Source organism: Uloborus diversus, chromosome 6 (assembly GCF_026930045.1).
Source record: "Uloborus diversus isolate 005 chromosome 6, Udiv.v.3.1, whole genome shotgun sequence".
Taxonomy (NCBI): Eukaryota; Metazoa; Arthropoda; class Arachnida; order Araneae; family Uloboridae; genus Uloborus; species Uloborus diversus.
In genome coordinates this window covers 136,919,442-136,941,185 of record NC_072736.1, presented here as the reverse complement: position 1 = coordinate 136,941,185, position 21,744 = coordinate 136,919,442, and the positions used below count along the sequence as shown (strand labels likewise).

Here is a 21,744-nt window from a genome sequence, read left to right as displayed (position 1 = left end):
ATTTCTGTTCTTCCTGCAATGTACCAGACAGCCTGGTTACTACATCAGGAGACTGCAGTTTCGTTCTTATTAGAACTCATCAGTCTGGATTAGTGAATAACCGAGCTGGGAGGCAGATCTCATCTCATTGAAGCTGAGAGTGCGAACAAACTGGTAGCTAAAGTAAATTTATCTTCATTTTGTCCGCAGCATGGTGCGGTTCGACTTGTGAATGGAAGGCAAAGCTTGGGTATTTAGCAGTAAGTTACCGCCCCTAAGTCAGGGCTAAGGCATGCAATATACCAGGCACCCCGGTTATCACGAACAATCGCTGGTGAGATAAATTTACTTAATCTCATGAGCGCCCATATGGGAGGGGGCAAGTCGAGGCTTAAGCCCCCCCCCCCCCTTAGAAATTAGAACTTTCTTGCTTTTAGTACTTTTTTCTTTGCAAAAATGCAAAAACATGTCTTCTCCAACCATTAATGAATAAGTTATTAAAATGTCAAATTTTAATACCTCTAATCTGTTTTGAAATCGGTTTCCATAGGGAAAATATCTTGTTAAACCATGGGGAAAATGTCTGAGCCTCCTTCCACACACCCCCCACACTAAAATTTTGCACATGGGCTCCCATGCTTTATCTACCAGTTTGTCGGCACTCTCAACTTCAATGACATGACATCTACCTCCGAGCTCGGTTATTCACTAATCCAGACTGAAGAGTTATAATAAGAACGAAACTGCAGTCTCTGGATGTGATAACCGGGCGCTTTGGTATACTGCATGTAATTCTGCCTTAGCTCAGGCTTATGGGTGGTAATTTACCGCTAAATTTCTGTTTTTGTTCAAATGATGTGTCAACATTCAAAAACAAACAGATGAAGTTAATCCTACTAGCAAGATGTATGGGTCATATAATTGAGCTACGTCAAGAGTTACATTTCGGAAAGGCCAACTTAGGCCAACAGGGTGTTCTTTATGGCTACCTTAGACATCGCACAACGTTGCTTGTAACCAAAGTAATCTTAGAAGTTTGTCACTGAGAAACTGCTGTACTCCGATTTATTCACAACATCCAATAACATTTCAAACAGTATAACAATCGTCCTCATAACTCTGCTGTTACCCAACGTGCCAAGTATCTATACGTGTTGATTTAGCTTGTGGGAACATCAGATCTCTAACCCGTCAAATATGTAGGTCGTTGAATGTCAAATGCAACGCTCTTCGCAATTAGCAATAACCGATACTGATTTGACTCACGACGTTCAAGAAGCCTGAAACTCCATACCACATAATGAAGTACATCTTGCTCGATTGGATTCATAAACCTTCATGCTATCATTGAAACGGTTGTGCTTACATTTGCCAACCGTATAACACTCGTCGTCATAACGACGTCGTTAACCAACATGATTTTTAAAGTATCTGCATGGGTTGTCTTGTCCTGTCAGACCACCAGATCTCTTTTATCGAAAGTGTATGATGGAATATAATTGAATGCCTAACACCTCATCATCCGCAACAAGATATACCGTAGCTGATGTGACTCTTCACCTTCAACTACACTGAAGCTCCACACCCCAAAATGATGTTCAATACATTGTGCAGTTAAACTCATGAACCTTTGCATGCTTTTATTAAACGTGACTGGGGACTACACTGGTGAACCGAAATTTTACACTTGAGGTTAGCTTAGTTTTATTTGTTGCACTGAAAAATAGTTATAAATGAATCTTCCAGACGAATGCATATCCTGAACTTCATTTTGTGTTATTCGTCATTAGCGTTAGGATTTTATTTTATTTTCTACTTATTCACATATTGTGTTGTTGTTGTTACTAATCTTCCAAAGTCAGGCAAAGTCAAATAAGGTCCAAAAGGTTGTTGACTCTAAGAAAGTGCAGCAGAAGAGGATCTGAATGAAGATCTTGACTGGACAGTCCTATACAGTCAAGAATTCGCTAAGCAAAAGCCTGATTACTAAGGCACTTGGTGAAAATGGCGTAGTTTTTTTTTCCTTCGCTATACGTGATGCACTTGATATGTCCACTTGCAAGGCGAGAGAGGGCAGTTTGGAATCCACGTGTGTGTGGGGAGGTGGGGGATTCGTTGTGCGGGGGGGGGAGGAATATGAGCACGAGAACTGCATACGTTTTTCATGAGCATTTGGAAGTTTTCATGAGTTTACGAAGCAGGTGTCCTGAGAACACTTTTTAAATGAAACGGATTAGACCGTGAAAGCTTGTCCCTATGCTACTTTTGTAAGTTTTGGCTAAAGCCACATATTTTTGAGACAGTTCTGTTAATTTTCTTTTGGTGATTGTTGGCTATATACTGACCTATATGAATGTATTTAAAGTATATTTATTACTCTTGTGGTTGTCATAAAAACCAATTCTAGAAATGTGCTTTGGTATTTGAGAAATATAAACAGAAAGTTCAAGTTTTCATCGAATCTATTTCTTCGAACTATTCAGCCCCATTTATTCCTATCGAATGATCGAGAAAAGGCCAACCGTCATCTCTTTGCTGAAAAAGGAATGTATTTCGATGGACGTCCCGAAAGAGCTGAACAAGTGCGTAAGCGCTCGATAGCTGCTGCCATCGGGAGGAATAAAAAACCTAAATAAAACTCCTCGGCTCGGAGTAACTGTATCTACAGATTCGCCTACGGCCACTGTCCTATTGTGTGCTCAAGAGGCCGTAGAAATAGAAAGAGAGGACAGCAGTGGCCAAACATCTTGCGTCAACAGGCCGACGTTTTGTTACTTTTTCTGCTGTTGCTCTGAGCACACAAGACCTGATAGCCATTGCCCACTTGGCCTGGGGGCTGCCAGCGTTTGGCGAGATTTCGCGCTTTTTCTTATTCCATATACTATTGAGACGAATAAATGCATGTTATGTTTGATCAACAAGGATTTATCTTGGGATCTCGTCAATATTAGAAGAAGATGTAACTGCTGTGGCGTCCTGAAGAAATGTTTGGGAAAGCATTAGGAATTTATTGATGATTTAACCGTAAGGAATTTTTAGAATGTATGTTTCGTTTTCTCTAAAATGTTTATAAAGTACAAATTAATATTATATTAATGTCTACATTTTCTCATATTTCTATTGTGAAATGGCATTATTAATGCGTAGTATATATTTGAGATTTTCGTTTGAATATTACTCATTATAAGTATTTGCTAGTATTCATCTGTAACTCGATACTAATCCAAACTGTTTGTACAAAAGCTGTTTCCTACAGCACCAAATCAAATCGCTTTCTTTTTACTTCAATTATGAATTAACTTATCTTCATGCCTAAATAGAAAAAGGTAAGAGGAAAGTTGCATCGCAATCTTTAATCAAAAGTAACTCTGCATTAAACATCGATTGTGAAAATGCTTTTTACTTTAAAATAAACTATTTATTTAAATACTTTTGACTGTATCCCGACCAGAGGTTCATATGCAGCTTTTATTGCCATAAACTGTCGGAACAGTGGTTATATATTGAACATTCATGTTCGTATATTGTATCAGGTTCAGTAGATTGTAGAGTGAGCAACAGAGGTATGCTTATTTAAAGATGCACTTATGAATGTTCGGAATGCAAATATTTTATAATACACTGATCTAAAATAAAACGAAGTAAATGAACAACAAAACTATATATCTTTATAATTATATAACTCTTGTAACACAAAATTGCCAGCTATATCACCAGCGCAGCCATGAGGCGGGGAGGGAGGTGAGGGATCATATCAGTACTTTTATGTATATATGTATTAATACAGTAGAATTTAAAATATGTCTAAAAGCCAATGGGTTAATTACCTCACTCTTGTTATTCCCCTGAATAGTTCTACTTACAAGTAGTATCTCTTAAAAAGTACTTCCATAAAAAGTTGAAAAATATGTCACAGTAAAATCTTCTACCTAGAAAATTTTAACTTTAGTTATACTTAACTCTGTGTTCGGAAGGCAAGCGTTTTAATCGTTGCCAAAAACAAAAAAGAGCAATACTATATAATTATAAAGTTAGTTGTCCATAAACTTCATAAACTCATGTGTTTGTCTTGTGCCAACTAGGCTGGCAATTTGGGGTACTCTGCTTCACTTTTCGAACTGCATCGTAATTTGGTGGGAAGTACAACTTCCACTGTACACACATGCCATAAAGACTCATTTACAAGGCAGGCAACCATTCACAGCACAACAGTACATGAACACAAAGAAAAAATCATGGATAGGAGAGATAGAGTGTACATTCATAAGATACCAATTCTTTGCTAAGAAGTTGTGTGAAAAATTGTTTTGCTTTTTTTTCTGTCTTTTAAGCAATTCAAAGTGATTTTGCTACAAAATAAGAGTTTTTTGTCGTAATGAGACAGTAAGTCTGCTTATTTAAGGATTTGCGCTGATTTATACGAACTATCCAGATTATCCGTACTTTTGATCATCCGGATTGCCTTTGGTCCCGATTAGTCCGGATAAACGAGATGTGCTGTACTTACTCTGTCTTAGGTGGAAGAGTTAGTAGGACAAGCTTTTTAATCAGTGCTGTAAACAAAAATTAATAATTATAAAGTTGATTTTTAATTTAGTTAAAAAAAATTATTTTAAGGCTGAACATAATGGCAAGCATGTAAAATTCTTCTTCAGCAGCAGCACTACAGCTGGTGCAGGTTAAGAATTTTTCTGTCTGCTTCCTCCAGGTGGTACGACTTTCTGCTAAGTTCCTCCACCTATTTCTTCCCAGAATATTCAAGCATATAGAATAGTGACAAAAAATTGTGGATGTTTTGAATCTTTTTTAACTTAGCAAATAATTCAGATTTGCTAGGCTTTCCCCCATTGAAGTCATTAATTCAAAACTTTTTTTAAAAGCTTTTTGTTTTTCATCCTATACTTGTTTCTTTACATTTCCCACCCCTGAGATACAACAGTCCAGAACGCCCATGCATGAATTATTGCGCATTATCATTTACCGAGTATCAGCATAGCATTGAAAAGCCAGGTTCCAGGTTTCAACTGCTCTCAAATAAACCAAGTTTGCTCAGCTGAGCGGATGTTGTTTAAGCCTTGCATTCGATGTATCCACACGAACTGCTGCTAACATATGCAGTTCATCTACAGGCAAGGGCTTCAGTTAACACAGCTTGCATGATTGTGTGCTTAATGCTATGTTTAAACTCGTTTTTGGTGCTTTGTGAGGAAGATTTGCGTAATGGTTTTAAGCAATGGCTAAATTATTTTCAGTTGAAATCATAACTGTATGCCGTCCCCCCCCCCTTCAATTTCCTTAGGTAGATGACTGTTAGCAAACAAGTTGTATATGAGCTTCAGATTTCTTGATGCTAGAATGCTAGGTTATTGGTAAATTAGGCTACTATAAAGCAATCCTAGGGTGATTAAATTTGGTCAAAATCTGACATAGGTTGTTTTTCCTCTCCAATGTACGGTATATCGTTATATTCAAAAGTATTACATGTACAACGTTGAGGACTGCGTGAGTATAACATCAAACTCGATGAGGTTTGGGATTGGTTCACTAGATACCAAAACGAATGCAATATTTTTTTTAAACATTGGCAAAACAAGAAAAGAGTTTTTGCAAAAAAATCAATCCTTGGTTCTTCAGTTCAACTTATGACTTCTTCCTTTGGGAACACACTAAAAACTTTGTTTTTGAACTCCCAATATTAAAAACGTTAGAATAGCCATAGCAGTAACGATTATTACCGGAACAACGGTACAAAATATATGGGGCGAGGTGTTATTCTACCGCCTGAGTGATCCAAGATGGGCACATCCATCATCATACGTAGTATACTTTTGAATAATTAACCTTTCAAAATCAATTGAATCTTTTATTATTACACCTTACAGTTTTATAATTGAATAACGCAGCTTTTTTTTCCTTCTGCTGAGCCACCTTGTTTGAAGAATTTTCTTTGATGTTCAAATCCTAAAAACAGTTTTTATCATATAATTAGGTATGACATTTTTATAGCAATAGATGTCTTGTGAAAAAACTACCGGTTATTCGAAATTTTAAACTTCATGAATGACGTCAATTCTGCTAGAAAACTTGTCGTACTTGACATTTCATTTTGCAATCAAATATTTAAAAAACATCAAACTTATTCCAACCAGACAGTCCGGGGAAAGACCAGCTCTAACTACACAAATAAACTTCTAGATAAACAACTTTTAATGACATATATCATTGATGATGACATATCCTGCAATACATATATTCAATTACCAACACCAATTTTAATCAACGCTTTTCATGTAATTGAACTCTATTGTGTAATGCGGTTTCACATATGAGCTGTAATCATATTCAGCATATGACGCGGCTGCGAAATGATTACTCCTGAAGTCATGGTTTCACCTGCATTGCAGTAATTCAATTTAGTATGTGGTCATTTCTGTCTCGCGATTACTAAATCTATTTAATTAGAGAATTAAACAGTTCGTGATGGGCCCAATCGCGGTATGTAATCATTCACATGAGCGATGGATTGCATTAGCACCGGGTTAGATACACCAATTAGAATATTATACACTTGGAGGTCTGCCAGCGTAGTCTAAATAAAGCTTTGGTGTATGTGTATATCCGATGCATGCACCCGTCTATGGTAAATTTGAATGATTGTGAGGTACATCGATTTTGGAGATCAGGTACTGGGGAGAATGTACGGTTTGACAACGTTGTTCAGTTAGCTGAACATTTCTTCAACTGATGCACTTTGTTGTTGGACAGTGCTACGGTCAAATCTCACTCCAGTTGAAAAATACTCTAAAAACGGATTAGGTTTCTGGGAGGGGCACAGCTTAAGGAAAGCATATATTAAGTTAGAAGGATTGCCATGTTGTTGTAAGTTATACGCAAGGCCCAGGAAAGAGTTTCCTGTTAATATTTTATATAACAATTTTTAAATAAATTAGCCTCAACACTTTTATTCTTTTATACCTTTTAAGCTAAATTGCGACTGTAAGAGTTTTCCAACGTGACGCACACGCCCCAACGCGCTTTTTTTTTTCCTTTGTTTTACTTCCTTTTACGAAGTAAAGAAAGTATTGTATTCGCGAAAACATTTTGACCCAATCATAAACCTTAATTTCCATTTTTCTCGCCCCCGAATGAATGTTGAGTTTTGTTTTGTTTTTTGTTTTTTTTTTTTTCAACCCGACCACACGTGGATGTATGCCTAAGAACGAAGAATAGACACCCGAAATATCCATTTTGACGATCCCCGAATTAATTACAACGAGTTTTCTCGTGAAGTCTGTATGTATATGCGTATATGCGTATGTATCTCGCATAACTCAAAAACGGTATGTCCTAGAAAGTTGAAATTTAGTACGTAGACTCCTGGTAGGATCTAGTTAAACACCTCTCTTTTTGATTGCACTCGAATGTTCATAAGGGGATCTTTTACACCTTTTTTTTGGGGGGGGGGGAACCATTGTAAATTGCAATGGTAACTCAAGTGGTGTTATAATTTGGCAAACATTTGGCGACATATCGCCAAGCTTTTGGTAGCCAAGTTTTTTTAGCAACTTGGCGACAAATTTGGCGGGAGTTTTTTTTTTTTTTTTTTCTTATTTCATTTTGTCCACTATTGGCGATATTTAGAGAGTTAACAATTGAATCACATTAAAATGTCCAATACTGGGAAAATTAATCCGTATACAAGGTTTTTTTCCTTCAGTTTGACACAAACTTGGGGCAAAAATATTTAAAGTGTTTCTTTGCTTACTCCAAGGCACTACTATTATCATTAAATTGGCGTAAAAGGAAGTCATGTGATGCACATACACATGAGCTCGTTATTCTTCAGAAGGCAATCTCTAAGAATGAGTTATTAACGGTTTTTACTTTCAGGTCCGATAGTCGCTAGGATTACTAGAACTAAACTCATAAAGTAACTTAATGATAAAATTAAGTCAATTCGTAATTATCCACCGACGAAGCTTGTTTTTTGCGAATTAATCCGATAGATGAAGAACCACCTATTTTTGTGTCTCTTCATTTTTCCGCAGTAGACACAAGTGTATATCATTTTTGATTGTATAGCCTGCATTGCATTTAATTTTTCTTTTAATTACGCCACCAACAAGTGTATATCATTTTTGATTGTATAGCCTGCATTGCATTTAATTTTTCTTTTAATTACGCCACCACAAAGCTGATCATTATTCATCTCATACATTATCTAAAAACAAATAGCTCCATTTTGTAAAAGCTATTCCGTTTCAGTTAAAATTATACTACCTCGGTCCCAAGTTAGTCACAACATTCAGGCCGAAAATTTATATTAATTGCTGAGTTTGAACAGTTTTCGACTGATTATTAGTGCTGATGATTTTATGATCTTGAGCCACGCCCCATTTTGTAAGGATTCTTCCACCAGTAATCACTTAAAACTATCTTCTAGCTAATGAATAGGAAGCAAACAGATTTCCTCGATATGCTGGTGGTAGAGTGAAATCCTTACAAAATGGGGCGTAGCTTAAGAGTGTCAAATCTGGATTTTTGAAACTAATTTGGTACTGACTGAAGGAGGAGGCAGTGCTTGGTTAGTAAATGTTTTTAATTGACAACATAGCACCTAGAAACCTCTAAAACAAAGCTCAAATAAAAGCATCAATTAGTTTCGAAAATCTAGGGTTCGCAGGTTCGCACACCCTCAAACCACGCCCCCCTCTTCCATCAGTAATTACATGAAACTATCTTCTAGCTAATGAATAGTGAGTTCATTAGAAAATAAACTGATTTATCTGATGTAGGGTGACTAGAAACATGATGGTCCGTTTTTCTACTTTTCATCTTTTTATCTTATAGAAAAACTAGCAAAAATACCCGGCGTTGCCTGGGTCAAAAATAAATGTAAGAAACAATCGCTACTTCCTTTCGTTTTCTGTTTTAACTGAAAGAACTCAAAACATATCACTTTGACGTGATTAAAAATCGAGCTTCTTCCTTACCCATTAGAGTAAAATAGCAATAAGTATAAAGAACGAACGAATATTCATTTAGAAACGAAAGCACGAACTTAAGCATATAAAAATTCGAAGAATTTTCAAAATATGAAGTAACAAAAACAAAGATCACTGAAAAAACCGTGCGCTTTATTTAATTAAATAGTACACACTCAAAAGAAAAAAAAAGCTCTCTGCTATGTTCCTTTAAGGATGCAAAAAGTATAGTTTTCAAATGTTTAAACGACTTTAAACTCATGTCTGCTCCGGAGAAGCCTTGATTCAAAAATTTCATTATGATTACTTTTATTATTGCTGTTGTTAGGCAACGAACTTTTGTAACAATGGGTTTTATATTCGCAACGTCAAAGCTCGAATACGCTACCTCGCGGTGATTACCAATACTAAAGAAAAGGGTAAAACATTCCATTCCACGAGTTTTCTTTGGGGTAAATTTCCGGCTTCAAGCAGTTTGTGGTGTAATGTAATTTCAGAAGAATAAAAAAGAAAGCTTCGCACAAATACGATGAAAAAGTACTGTCATTCACTAAACGTCAAAGCAAGTTATAAGTTATGGCATTTGTTTGTTTCACCTTTTTTCATCCGCCATTAGACAGTGGCTGTTGCGCCCTCTATAACTTATTGGAGTTGCGAATTTAATTATTTAATGGGGAAATGATATGAAATTTACTGTTTTCCACCATAACTTTTTACAACTAAGTTTTTAAGGAATAAATTACAGCCTACGTTGTTCCCCGATTATGTATCTATTTATGGTGAAAAAATGGTTAAAATCCCTCCAGTAGTTTTGAAGTTTACCCCGGACATCCGGACAGAGATTAGTCCTTTATGTATAAAGATTAAATAAGCAGTTCGATTTTGTATCGTGAGTTTCATTGAATGTTTCTCGTTAGAAAAGAAGCTGAATGGGGTCATTTCCAAAATTTTAGAAGTATTGTTTTTCTGAAAGAGCATTTTTAAAAACATAGAATCTGACCACTTTTTAAATAATTTCTTTAAGTTTAATATTTTTAAAAAATTACTTAAATCGGTGCTCTTTCATCGTTTAACGCTTCTGCCGATGACATCACAAATGATGAAATGCCATTCAGTGTTGCCATTCACGGTTCAAAATGTTTAATTCGCATCCTTACTCACGTGTATTGGCATCGATATGGTTGATAGCAAGCGTAGAGCGCAATTGTAATTCGCTTCTTGATTATCATAACGTGGAAATGCGGTAGAAATATGCGTCATAGTGCATCATTTGTGACGTCATAAAGATCACGCCTTGTTTGAAGAATCGGACATTCAAAAAAATTAATTAAAAAATAACTGTTGGGAAAATGAAAGAATTTTCCGAGTCCATGTTTTTTTTTTTTTTTTTTTTTTTTTTTGCTTATTCTATCAATTTCAGTGACAAAAAGTACTACTTTTGACTGAAGGAAGCAACCCCATTGACATATCTGTGTTTTCAACTAGTACGTGACGAGTGCGAAACGTTAGCAATTTTTAACTTTTAAAACAAAACAAAATGGGGATTTTTTTTTTTTTTTTCGTTTTAAGTATTTAAGGGTAAAAGTTCCGGATTTCGCGATTCCGAAATTAGGGTCTCATACTGTACGAAAGTATTGAAACATAGCAACTAATTTTTGGCACGGAGGGGGTAATATTTACGAGCTTACAATCGCATAGCAAAAAGTCCTTTGAGAAATGTGTTTGCAACATGAGTCGAATTCATATTCTATTTTTAATCTAAAATGTATTTCGAGAATTTTGCATCTGACAATTCTTTTTGTTTCGTTTCAGAGAAATTCCATTTCCCCTCATGAGCGGGAAAAGCCACGGAGCCGGTCACCTGACCTCGAAATAGACAAGAAACGAAGGAAAGAAGATAAGCACGACCATGTACGTAGTTTCAAAATTTCAAAAACTTGTAGAATTTGATCTGTGGTACGATTTCTCAAAGATTTATTCAAAATAGAATACATTTAGAAAGATTTTGGGAAGATTGTATAAAAACATATGTTTCAAAACAGCATTTTAGTTTTCAGATTTACTCTCTAAAATTTATTTTGTACAAAAAAAAATTTTTAATTGTTTTAATTTAGGAATATTCTTAGAAGGTTGAAAATACATTGCACTACTTTTGATTTTTTAATGTTTTTTCATTTGGGTTTTTGATCAGGACATTTTATACATACATATATGTACATATTCTTGACTATGATATTTCAGAGGGGGAAATATTGAAACATTATATCGCCTGTGAATTTATGCGTTTTTGTAATTTAGAAGTCAAGAAAAAGTTAAGAGTTGTTTTTAAAAGCCTATTAAGGCGTTGTCAGCTTTTTGGGGGGATTTTGCAACTATTAAAAAAAAACTGCTTTATTACCAATGAAAACAATTTTAATGAATAGTGGTACTAGAACTTTGTTTAAAATAACATCAGTAAATACTATGAAATCTCAATTAAAATAAAAACTTAACATATGTATTAGTATGATTAAATAGACGAGTGCAATCTCAATCAAAATGAAACATATTGTTAAATATTTAAATAATTAAATATACAAGTTCATTATTTGCAAAGGAAGTTATACATCCTTATACTCCACAGATGATCATTTCAGATATATGCGTCATAGCATATATACTAATTTCAAATACTTTAATCGTTTTGCTTTAATGTATAGATATAGCTCCTCCTTTATGTAATCAAAAGTGATGTCGAAGTGATGCATTCTTCTTAAACATTGAACAACTATTTTTGAGCCCAAAACTATCATTTGCTTAGCTTTAAAAATAAAAGCAAATATTCATTTAATGTTCTAAAGTCAAATTATATTTATTTGCTCCTTACTCAAAATTGAAATTATGGTTTTTCTTCAAAAGCAAAGCAAAAGACTCGATATTTCCTTAAGTCATGCGGTAAAAAATTATATGAGTGCAACAGTTGGTGCTAGTCGTGGCCTGAATATCTAAACTGAATGTTTTGAGATTGAATGATTGATGTTTTAAGTAAGGTATTAGATTTAATGTGTAGTACAATTTTATAACTGACGTTTTACGTAGGTTATTTGGGTCATTCCACGAAAAAGGCGCTATTTTGTACCGCAGATCACAGCTTATATATTTTATTACAATTTAATAATTTTAAAAGGTAATTAACAAATTTTTTGCATAAGAAATCACATAGTTTTATGTTTTCTTAAGCGAAAATTTTTTGTTCATTACCTAAAAATTACACTTTTTTAATTAAATATATGAACTGTCACGTGAGGGACAAAATGTCCTGTTTTGCGAAAAATGGTCTATTACGATTTAATGTGCAATAGAATTTTCTGTCAGATGAAATGCTCGCTATATTTATTACCTTTAGCCCAGTGTGGGGCATATTGCATAAAATATTTTGAAATTATATTTTCATCTATAAAAGAAGTTTATAGATAAAAATTAACAGTCATATAATTCAGGGATTTTCAACCACTGATATGGTGAATCTTAAAATTGTTTTTATTCAAAAAACGACATTTCAATGACTTTCTACTTTTGGGATTTTTCTTTTGGGTTTGCTTATTTGTAAAAAATTGCAATAATTACTCATCTGTGCACTTAAATATTATTGAAGCAAATCATATTAGAAATCTTGCCATTAACGTCCGTAACAATTCTTTTACACCAAGCAAAACTTTCAGTTCTAATAAAAATAATTTTTACTGGTCTATGGGTCAAAACAAGTTGTGAGACGTTGGTTTAATTGATCTAATTCAACATTAGCTACGGGAAAGCAATTTTCTCTTATAAAACAATGTTAGTTCAGTCATAAATTGTTAATTACATTTTTAGAAAAAAAAGATTTCAATCTCTCAGACACGTCTATTATATTCATTCACAAAAACGCTGTACACCACGTGACTGTTGGAAACTGCGTGACTCACAAAACAATATTGAACTCGAGATTTATTACTGAGGTAATTTTTTCACACTTGCGTTTTGCCCTATCGACACTAGATTTGTTATTTAACGCTTACCAACAGGGTTTAATATATCTTACTTGCTTGTAAAAAAGCCTGAATCAGTTTACCACAAAGCAGCAAAGAAGGACCGGATGATTGAACTTAATGATGTTGAAAGATGGCGCCCAATTAAAATTATTTCTGGAAGTTGCAATTCAGAGTACACCACAAAAGGAACAAGCAAATTAAATTGTCATCTACCAATGTTTATTCTTGTAATCAGCGTTTGTGATCTAGATGTCTGCTCGGCGTGCTATTGTTCGAAAAATTCTTTTCGGTTGTTAACTTTCGTCAATATCTCGCTGACAGTATTTATTAGCATTTGTTAGAAAGCATCCACATGTGCATAAATAGTTGTGTTTATTATATATAATATATATACGGAAAGCAATGTTTAGTATTTTTATTATCTTTTTATTTAATTTCAATGTAGCGCATGTTTATGACGTATTCGGTCGGTAACGATTTCTGGGAAACATATGTATCTCAACATCAGACATGAAACTTGATGTTCCCATTGTTAGTATTGATCAAGACAAATTTCAGTTTTTCTGATTGAAAGCTCAAAATAAAAACTTCCTTGTTTTATCCCATTAGCAACTGTCGCCAAAAATAAAATAAATAAATAAATAAACGGATTGAAAAGCAAAGTTTTTGACTCCTTTATTTTTTTAATATTTTTGTTCATTAATGCATTTATTTTCATTTTTCTGCACACTTTCTCCCGTCTACAAAAGCTAAGGCTTAGTTTAGTTCTGAAATAGTTTGCATAAAATTTACGCATATAAAGTTTTTGACGCAAGTTTATGATATATTATTTCAGTAACGGTTTCTATGAAATATATTTACCTCGAAATGAGGAATAATACTTAATGCACCCGCTGTCAGTGTTTCTCAAGATTTATTTCAGTTTTTCTAGTTTAAAGCCCAAAATAAAAGTTTCCTTGTTTTTTTTTTTTTGTTTTTTTTCATTAGCAAGTGTCACCAAAAAAAAAATAGGAAAAACCAAATATTTTGCCTTTTTTATGTACTGTACATATTTATATTTTTATTTCATTAATTTACTTATTTTCCCCACACTTCCTTCTCTCTACAGAAGGCATGATTAAGTTTTATATGTGTATTTTATGCACATATTTTAAAAGTTTTTGTTTAATATTTTTGTTTTGTTGTATATTATAATAACTTTTTCCATCAAGTGTATCGAATTGAAAAGGAAATATTATTTATCCGATTGTTTTTCATTTTTCAATGTCACAAAGGAAGTAAGGAGCAAACCATTTTTGACAGTTGATGACTCAAATTGCTTGTTTCTACTTCCAGATCAGTGTTATTAGGGAGAAATGTTTGAATCGTTGTTTTTCTTTGTGCCACACCTTTTCATTCTCTTACCAAAAACTAATCCTTTTGATCTTTCAATACCACCTGACATCAGAAAGAAGGCACTGAAATGCAAACATATTGATGCCAAGTCTGAGAATGGCCTTGTGTGTGAATCTAAGAATTATCTGAAGATTGAAATTTGGATCTGAAAATACATTTGCGCATTGAACATTTAATCCGCCTAAGCACATTAATCTGGAATTAGAATCGAACAATTTAAGCTATATCCCGTCAAAATTGGTTGATCCTTGTCAAAAAAAAAAGATTTTGATAGATGCATGCGGTTAATATTTTGAATTCTTTAAGTTTTTAGTTTTTTTTTTTTTTCTCTCTCTAACATCCGAGTAAACTTAAGTCTGAAAAATAACTTTAAATAAAGTCATTACAATTGTTCTCGATATACACAATACTTGAGTTGCATTCGCTCCTTTCTTGAATTTAATTGATGAGTTCTCGTAAAATATTTCAAAAGGGAAAATATAAATCAGTGGCTCTTTTTAGGTTGCAAATAAATTAAAATAAATAGAACTGTGCAATAAATGCAAAATTAAAAATAAAGTTTTTGATTTTTCTTTGTATCTTATAGAAAAGGAAAGATTATTATGCAGCCTTAACTTACCTTACTTATAACTTATAGCATGATCATGTTGTGATTATGTGATTAAACTTATTTGTTTTATTTTTAATGTTTAAAAAAGTGTGTTCATGTACAGGACATTTAAATCGTTCCTGGAACAATTTTAAACAATTTTTCAACCAAGATTTTTTATTAAACCAGGGGATCAAAATTCAAATTAGTATGACTTATTTAACGTTCATTGTTTAATAACATAAGATCTAAGAACAAAAAAATATTTCTTTGTGATAAGATAGTATTAGTTTTTTGCCTACCATTGCGTTTTTTTTTCCCCTGTCTAATACTCAAAAGTACCCTTTGACTGTGTCACCTGAATTTTTTGACTCGCACTGCCTGTTCGGGAACCACTGTTTTGATTTGAAACAGAGCAGGCGCTGAGTGCTTAGCTTATCCTTTTGTTTCAGTCCGAAAAACCTGGAACGTGGAACGAGCTGGTAGCACTCTGCTTTCCAAACCACCAGGCGAACGAAGAGGACAAAAGTGATCAGGACCTCGTCGTTGATATCTCTAATGAGGTCAGATTCTTTACAAGTACTATCCTTTTTTTTTTTTTTTTTGTCTTTTTAATTGCCTGCCAAGTTTTATCCACTGTCAGGTTTTCAATTTTCAGTATAAAATTCTTGTGAATCGACATTTTCCTCTGTCAGGTTTTCAATTTTCAGCATAAAACTCTTGTGAATCGACATTTTCCGCTGTCAGGTTTTCAATTTTCAGCATAAAAATCTTGTGAATCGACGTTTTCCGCTGCCAGGTTTTCAATTTTTAGCTGAAAACTCTTATGAGTCGACATTTCTTATGAAATTTTTAGTAAGCTAAATCATTGATAGTTCATCCCCTTCTGTAGCTTTCGTTGCTGTTGCAGATTATTCTTTAGCTTCAAATGTTTCGAAAGGGAACTACTCCTGATAGGCATCCGTAGCCCGTTTCTTAAAACTATTTATCATATCAGTAAGGCCCGCTATTGGGTTTTCAATTTTCAGTATGAAACTCTTGGGGAACGACATTTCTTATGAAAATTTTAACAAGTTAAATCATTGTTAATTTATTTCCTTTTGTAGCTTTCGTAGTTGTTGCAGCTTCGAGCTAAATTTTTATCGGAAGAATTAATCTTCAAAGTCATTCGAAATATTCAAGTAATAAAATTACTCATTATATAGGACTTGTAAAAAGAAGTCATTTCAAAATATCGTGTATTACGTTAACCTCGCTATTCTTGGTGATATATCTATCTCGTCCATTTAGCATGGAGCTCTAAGACTTCCCCATCCGCAGGGTAGTTAGAAGTTGAAACACTAATCTTTAATAAATGATGAGGATTAATTTTAATTTTCACATGAAAACTTTATCGAAGTCACGTCATTATAGCATATTTTTGTCTTATTTTTTGTAGGTTTCTTATTTACCTAAAGAAAGAGCAGTCGATTTTCATAGATGTTTTGTTCGTCTATTGCATATTAACTTTCCTTAGTCTGAATTAACCCCTCTTCTACAAATTCTCTGGACAGATGTCTTTATATTGGTTGACCCATTTTAAATTATTTGTTAAAATAAATAGGCAAATAGTTAAAGCAAAGTGCCTTTTAGAATTTCTTTTGGTTTTTCTGCCTTGAAAATCGCTTTTGGAAAAATAATTGATGCTTAATAATGCAATGTGCATTTTTGTAATTCTTGTTTTTTTTTTTCTAGTCTAAATGAAATTATTAAAATTTCAATTTTTTTTCATGTGAACTGCAATGAACTTCCAACTCACATAAATTCCAAGATATTAACTAAATGACTCATTATGTCCAGTTAAAAAAGTTTTTGATTAACCTTTCCAATGGTTATCTTAAAATGAAGATTCATTGACACAAGAATTTCTACTATAACTTTTCTGCATATTACTAGATTTCAACTATTTTGTAAAACTACCACTCCTTCAAAATGGTTTGCATTAATCTCATGGATAAACTATCCTTGTAAAATATTCAAGAAGATAATTATGTATTATGAACAATTCAAAAGTAGGCGGCTATATTTCCGAGAAATTTGATTCTTATTTTTTGAATTATTCTTCCTATACAAGTATCAAACACTTTTAGATTTTAATTCTGTAAAAAGAAAGATTGTAAATGGCATGTTTGAAATACTTGGAATTCCTTTTCAAACATAAAATTGTAATGTACAAAGAAAATAATAATATTTTTTAAATCTTGATGCTTTTTTAACCATCTTTCATCTTCTTTCATTGTGATTATTTGCCTTAAATATTTATCTGAGGAACCTCTTATTCTTTAAATAGTAAATTTTATTATTATTCATATAAACTGCAAGTATTTCGGCTTAAGAAACTCATTTTTTTTTATTTTGAGATTTAACAGTGGTTCCCGGACGATGTTAAGCGATTTAAAAATGTTCAAGTGCGCAACTTAAATGTGTACCAACCATGCTAAAATTGACTCTTTATAACTTCTTTCGAAATGATATTTGCTTGCGGTGTTTCGAAATTCTCTTAATTTATATTACCACTGTGCATTATATACTTCTGTTGACATGCGAAACCTTGTTTTCAGGAACCTCTTTCTCCACCTAATGGGGAGATGTCTCCCCGAGAAAACGGTACAGAAAGGGGTCCTAAAAGGGAACGCCCTCCTAGTCGTAGTGGTTCATCGTCTAGTCGAAGTACTCCCTCTTCAGCAAAGCATAAGGACCATGTGGTAAGATCCCTTAACATGATAATCTATCAGCCTACTAATTCACCGCATAATCTCTTTTATCTTTTATTTTGGGGTCGAAGTACTCCCTCTTCAGCAAAGCATAAGGACCGTGTATTTCGATCCTTTAACATGATGCATTCTCCACTTACTAATATACCACAAATTCTCTCTTACCTTTCATTTTGGAGTCGAAGTTCTCTCTCTCCAGCAAAGCATAAGAACAGTGTAGTAAGACCTCTTAACATATGAACTGTCAGCATACTATTCCACTGCAATATCTCTTTTATCTTTCATTTTGGAGTCGAAGTACTCCCTCTTCAGCAAAGCATAAGATCAGTGCGGTAAGACTTCTTAACATATGAACAATCAGCATACTAATCCACTACAAAATCTCTTTTATCTTTCATTTTGGAGTCAAAGTACTCCCTCTTCAGCGAAACATAATGACCATGTGGTAAGATCCCTTAACGTAATGAACTATCAACATACTATTCCAAAGCAAAATCTCTTTTATCTTTCATTTTGGGGTCGAAATACTCCCTCTCCTGCAAAGCACAAGGACCATGATATTAGATTCTTTAACGCCTAACTATAATGAACTCCCAAAATACTATTGCGTTGCAAAACTACAAAACCTCTTTTATCTTTCATTTTGGAGTCGAAGTACTCCCTCTCCAGCAAAGCATAAGGACCTTGTAGTAAGATCCCTTAACATGATGAACTACCAGCATTCTAATCCACTTCAAAATCCCTTTCATCTTTCATTTTGGAGTCGAAGTACTCCCTCTTCAGTGAAACATAAGGACGATGTAGTAACATCCCTTAACGCTTATGATAACAAACTCTCAACATACTAATCCATTACAAAACCTCTTTCATTTTGAGGTTTACGTAGTACTCCCTCTTCAGCAAGGCATAGGAACCGTGTTGTAAGATATCTTAACATGATGAACTCTCGACATACTAATGTACCCCAAAACCTTTTTTCTTTCATTTTGTAGTTAAAGAGGTTCTGTATAGTTAGGGAATATGTTAGACATAAGATTTAAAAATCATTTACCTTTTTTCTGAGGACTATGTAGATTATTTGCTGTCAAATAATGTATGCTAAATTTTACAAGATCTATGTACTGTATTGACTTTCTTTATAAACGTTTGATGTTTAACATATTCTCCGTAATTAATGATAACATTGACCGATGTATATATGATTCATTGACTCTATATTCAATCTTTATTGATACATTCAGGAATCTCCTTGGCTTCACTTTCAATAATAATTAGTTTAGTTCATTAGAGCTCATAAACTTAACAACCAAGAATTTTTTTAAGCTGTATGAATTGTCTATTATCTATTCTGTAAGATTTATGGATTGTTACTTTACTTTTCTACGCATATCCTTTCTTTGCAGGCATTATGACTTAAAGAATCCATAGACATTTTCTATGTAATTGATTCAAAAATTCTGTAAGCATGTTGATAGCTAAAGAGTTCTAAATCTCCGCGTAGTTAATTAAAGAGCCCCACCCAAGATTTTTTTTTCCAGATTGCAATTGTAAAGGAAATGAAGAATAGCAATCCCTCTTTTTTTTTTCAAAATGTTTTCATTAGAAGTCATATTGAAACTTAAAAATTTGGATCGTAAAAAATAATTAGCTTTTTTATTTATGATAAGCGTGTGAAAAATATTTTAAATCCATATTTTTCACTTTTCTTTCTAGAATGAGAAACCTCCAACTCCAGTATCTAAACCGGTAACGCCCACAAGTTCAGGGTCAACTACACCCAGTTCTAGTGGTATCAAAAATCATCCTAAACATGCACTTGGTAAGTTATAAAGAGCAATTTATATATTGTCTCAAGCTGTTGAAGAAATTTTTCGATTTATGAACCAGAACTAACTGCTTAAGTGCAGAAATTCGACCAACTTCAAATCGGCGACCTTTTAGTCTCGTTTGTTTATTTTTAGACTTCTTGAAATCAAGAAGAAATAGAATTAATGTATTACATATTTTGAATATCAAGCAACTTTTCAATAAATGAAGCAGACTCAAATTCGAAGTTCATTTTGAGAAAAATGAATTGATGCTTTCAATTGAAACCTTCCATTTTAAACATCTTTCATTATTGATAAAACTGAACTCTTTATATTACTACGCTGTTTTTTTTTTCTTTTTTTCTTTTTTTTTCTGGACTCGAGTCGTTTTCCATTTTTAATCCTCAATTTGTTGTTGCCGGAGTTGATTTAATTTTCTTAACTTTAAAAAATATTCTGTAAATAAACATTATAAAATCAAACATTGTTTATACTAAACAGATCTAACATAAAACCAACTGGTTTGACTTGGTATTATGAACATTTCACCCTCTAGTAACTCGTTGGCTAATGCGGTCTAGTGAAATGTTAGTAGATTTTTTTTAACTATCTGTCAACGTCTAATAGTCTTTGTTCTGCTAAAATTATTTTGTCTTAAAATCGTGTATGAAGATTCTTCATTAGATATATGTTATTATTTGAAGAAAACAGGGTTATTTTACGGCAATTCCATTTGTAACTGACTGACTTTTCGAAGCAAAGTCATAAGCATTTTGTTACATCCCGCGCGAAATATACATTGTTTTTATAATCTTTTCCCTGGCTTATTGTTCTTTTTAAGCATATTTTAATCGCATGGTTAAATTTGCAAAATATTTTTTGCTGATTTTTAGAAAATAGTTAAAAACAAAGTGACTGACTAACACTTAAAAAATACACATGTCAGTCAGTTGCCATGTTAACTATTTTTTAAAAATCAACAAAAAAAATGTTTCAAGAATTTAATTTAATTTAGATTTAAAAAAACAATAAATCAAGGTAAAAGGCATTTTTAATTGTATATTTTGAGTGGACTGAGACAAAATGCTTGTGGTTTTGCTTCGAAAATGTCATCCAGCTACTCGGACAATCGAAGGGTTTGTTTTGCAGCAACAAAGAGTTAACTCCATGTTGCATCAAGCGAATGAAGCAGCTAACTTATTCAACCGAATAACTTAAGAACTATCAACCGGAGCTAACTCCTTGTTGAACCAAACGACGAAGAAACGGAGTTAACTCTTTGTTGCTGCGAACCTTTCAATTGTTCTTTATTAAATGAGGAACCCTCAAATCTACGTTAACACAAGACTTGTTTTAAAGTTTCTTTTTAATTCTAATTGCAATACACTTTTGTCGTAGGTCCTCCCTACCCTTATGCAGCTCTTCATGGGAGTGCTGCACTAGCAGGAGAACTGGGTTCTGGTCCTGCTTTCCCCCAAAGTGTTCTTCACAACAATATCTCACCGGCCCTCAATTCCTACTCCAGATCTCTGGTAAGAAACGTGTTGTTACTAAGTCCACCTAATCCATAGACTGTTAAAACTGCAGGTTGCATATGGCATTTTTTAGGGTGAAACGTTGTAGCACCAGCTTCACCTATTTATGAGTGCCACTTGGCTCCCTCTGACACCTATAAGGGTGCCATGGGGCTCCTTCTGGCACCTCTAAAAGTATCATTTGGCTCTTCATAGGTGACAAAATGGAACCCTGAATGGGTGCCTCTTCTGCTACAACGTTTCAATCTAAAAGGGGACATATACTAAACGCAGTTATTATTTCCATTTGGATTGACTAGAAAAGCTCTGCAAAGGTATGTCATTTTCTAAATTGACACGTAACAAACGCGTTCCCCTTGGCGCGATAGTTCATCAACGTTATTGATGTAACTGTGTTAATTTGCGTTGAGCGGAACATTTATCGCCAAAAAAAGTGATAAATAGCCTAACTCCATTAAAATTGGCCAGAATGTCTCGTGACAATCCTAAAGAAGCTGTTTCATGATGGCAGCTGAGAAGCAATCCTGTGCTTAAGTCAAACTTTAAACAGACATCAAATAGAAAATGTCTTCTCTAAGGTTGACTTAGTATTTTATTAGTCCTCTCTCCCCCTCCTAAATGGCTAATTGAAGTACAATTAAAAGCTCATGAAAGTTCAAAAGGAACACAACTAGGGTGGATAAGGCCTTAG

At 33.7% G+C, this 21,744-nt stretch overlaps 1 protein-coding gene across 1 annotated transcript in view; it reads left to right on the top strand.

The window, feature by feature from the left end:
• LOC129223803 (protein groucho-like) overlaps window positions 1–21,744 on the top strand; it is a 331,565-nt gene that overhangs the window by 272,539 nt on the left and 37,282 nt on the right. Inside the window, exons 11-15 of the mRNA XM_054858158.1 lie at window positions 10,776–10,874; window positions 15,410–15,520; window positions 17,558–17,701; window positions 19,424–19,529; window positions 20,917–21,050. Of these exons, the coding sequence (XP_054714133.1) occupies window positions 10,776–10,874; window positions 15,410–15,520; window positions 17,558–17,701; window positions 19,424–19,529; window positions 20,917–21,050 (594 nt within the window). The remainder of the gene's footprint in view (window positions 1–10,775; window positions 10,875–15,409; window positions 15,521–17,557; window positions 17,702–19,423; window positions 19,530–20,916; window positions 21,051–21,744) is intronic.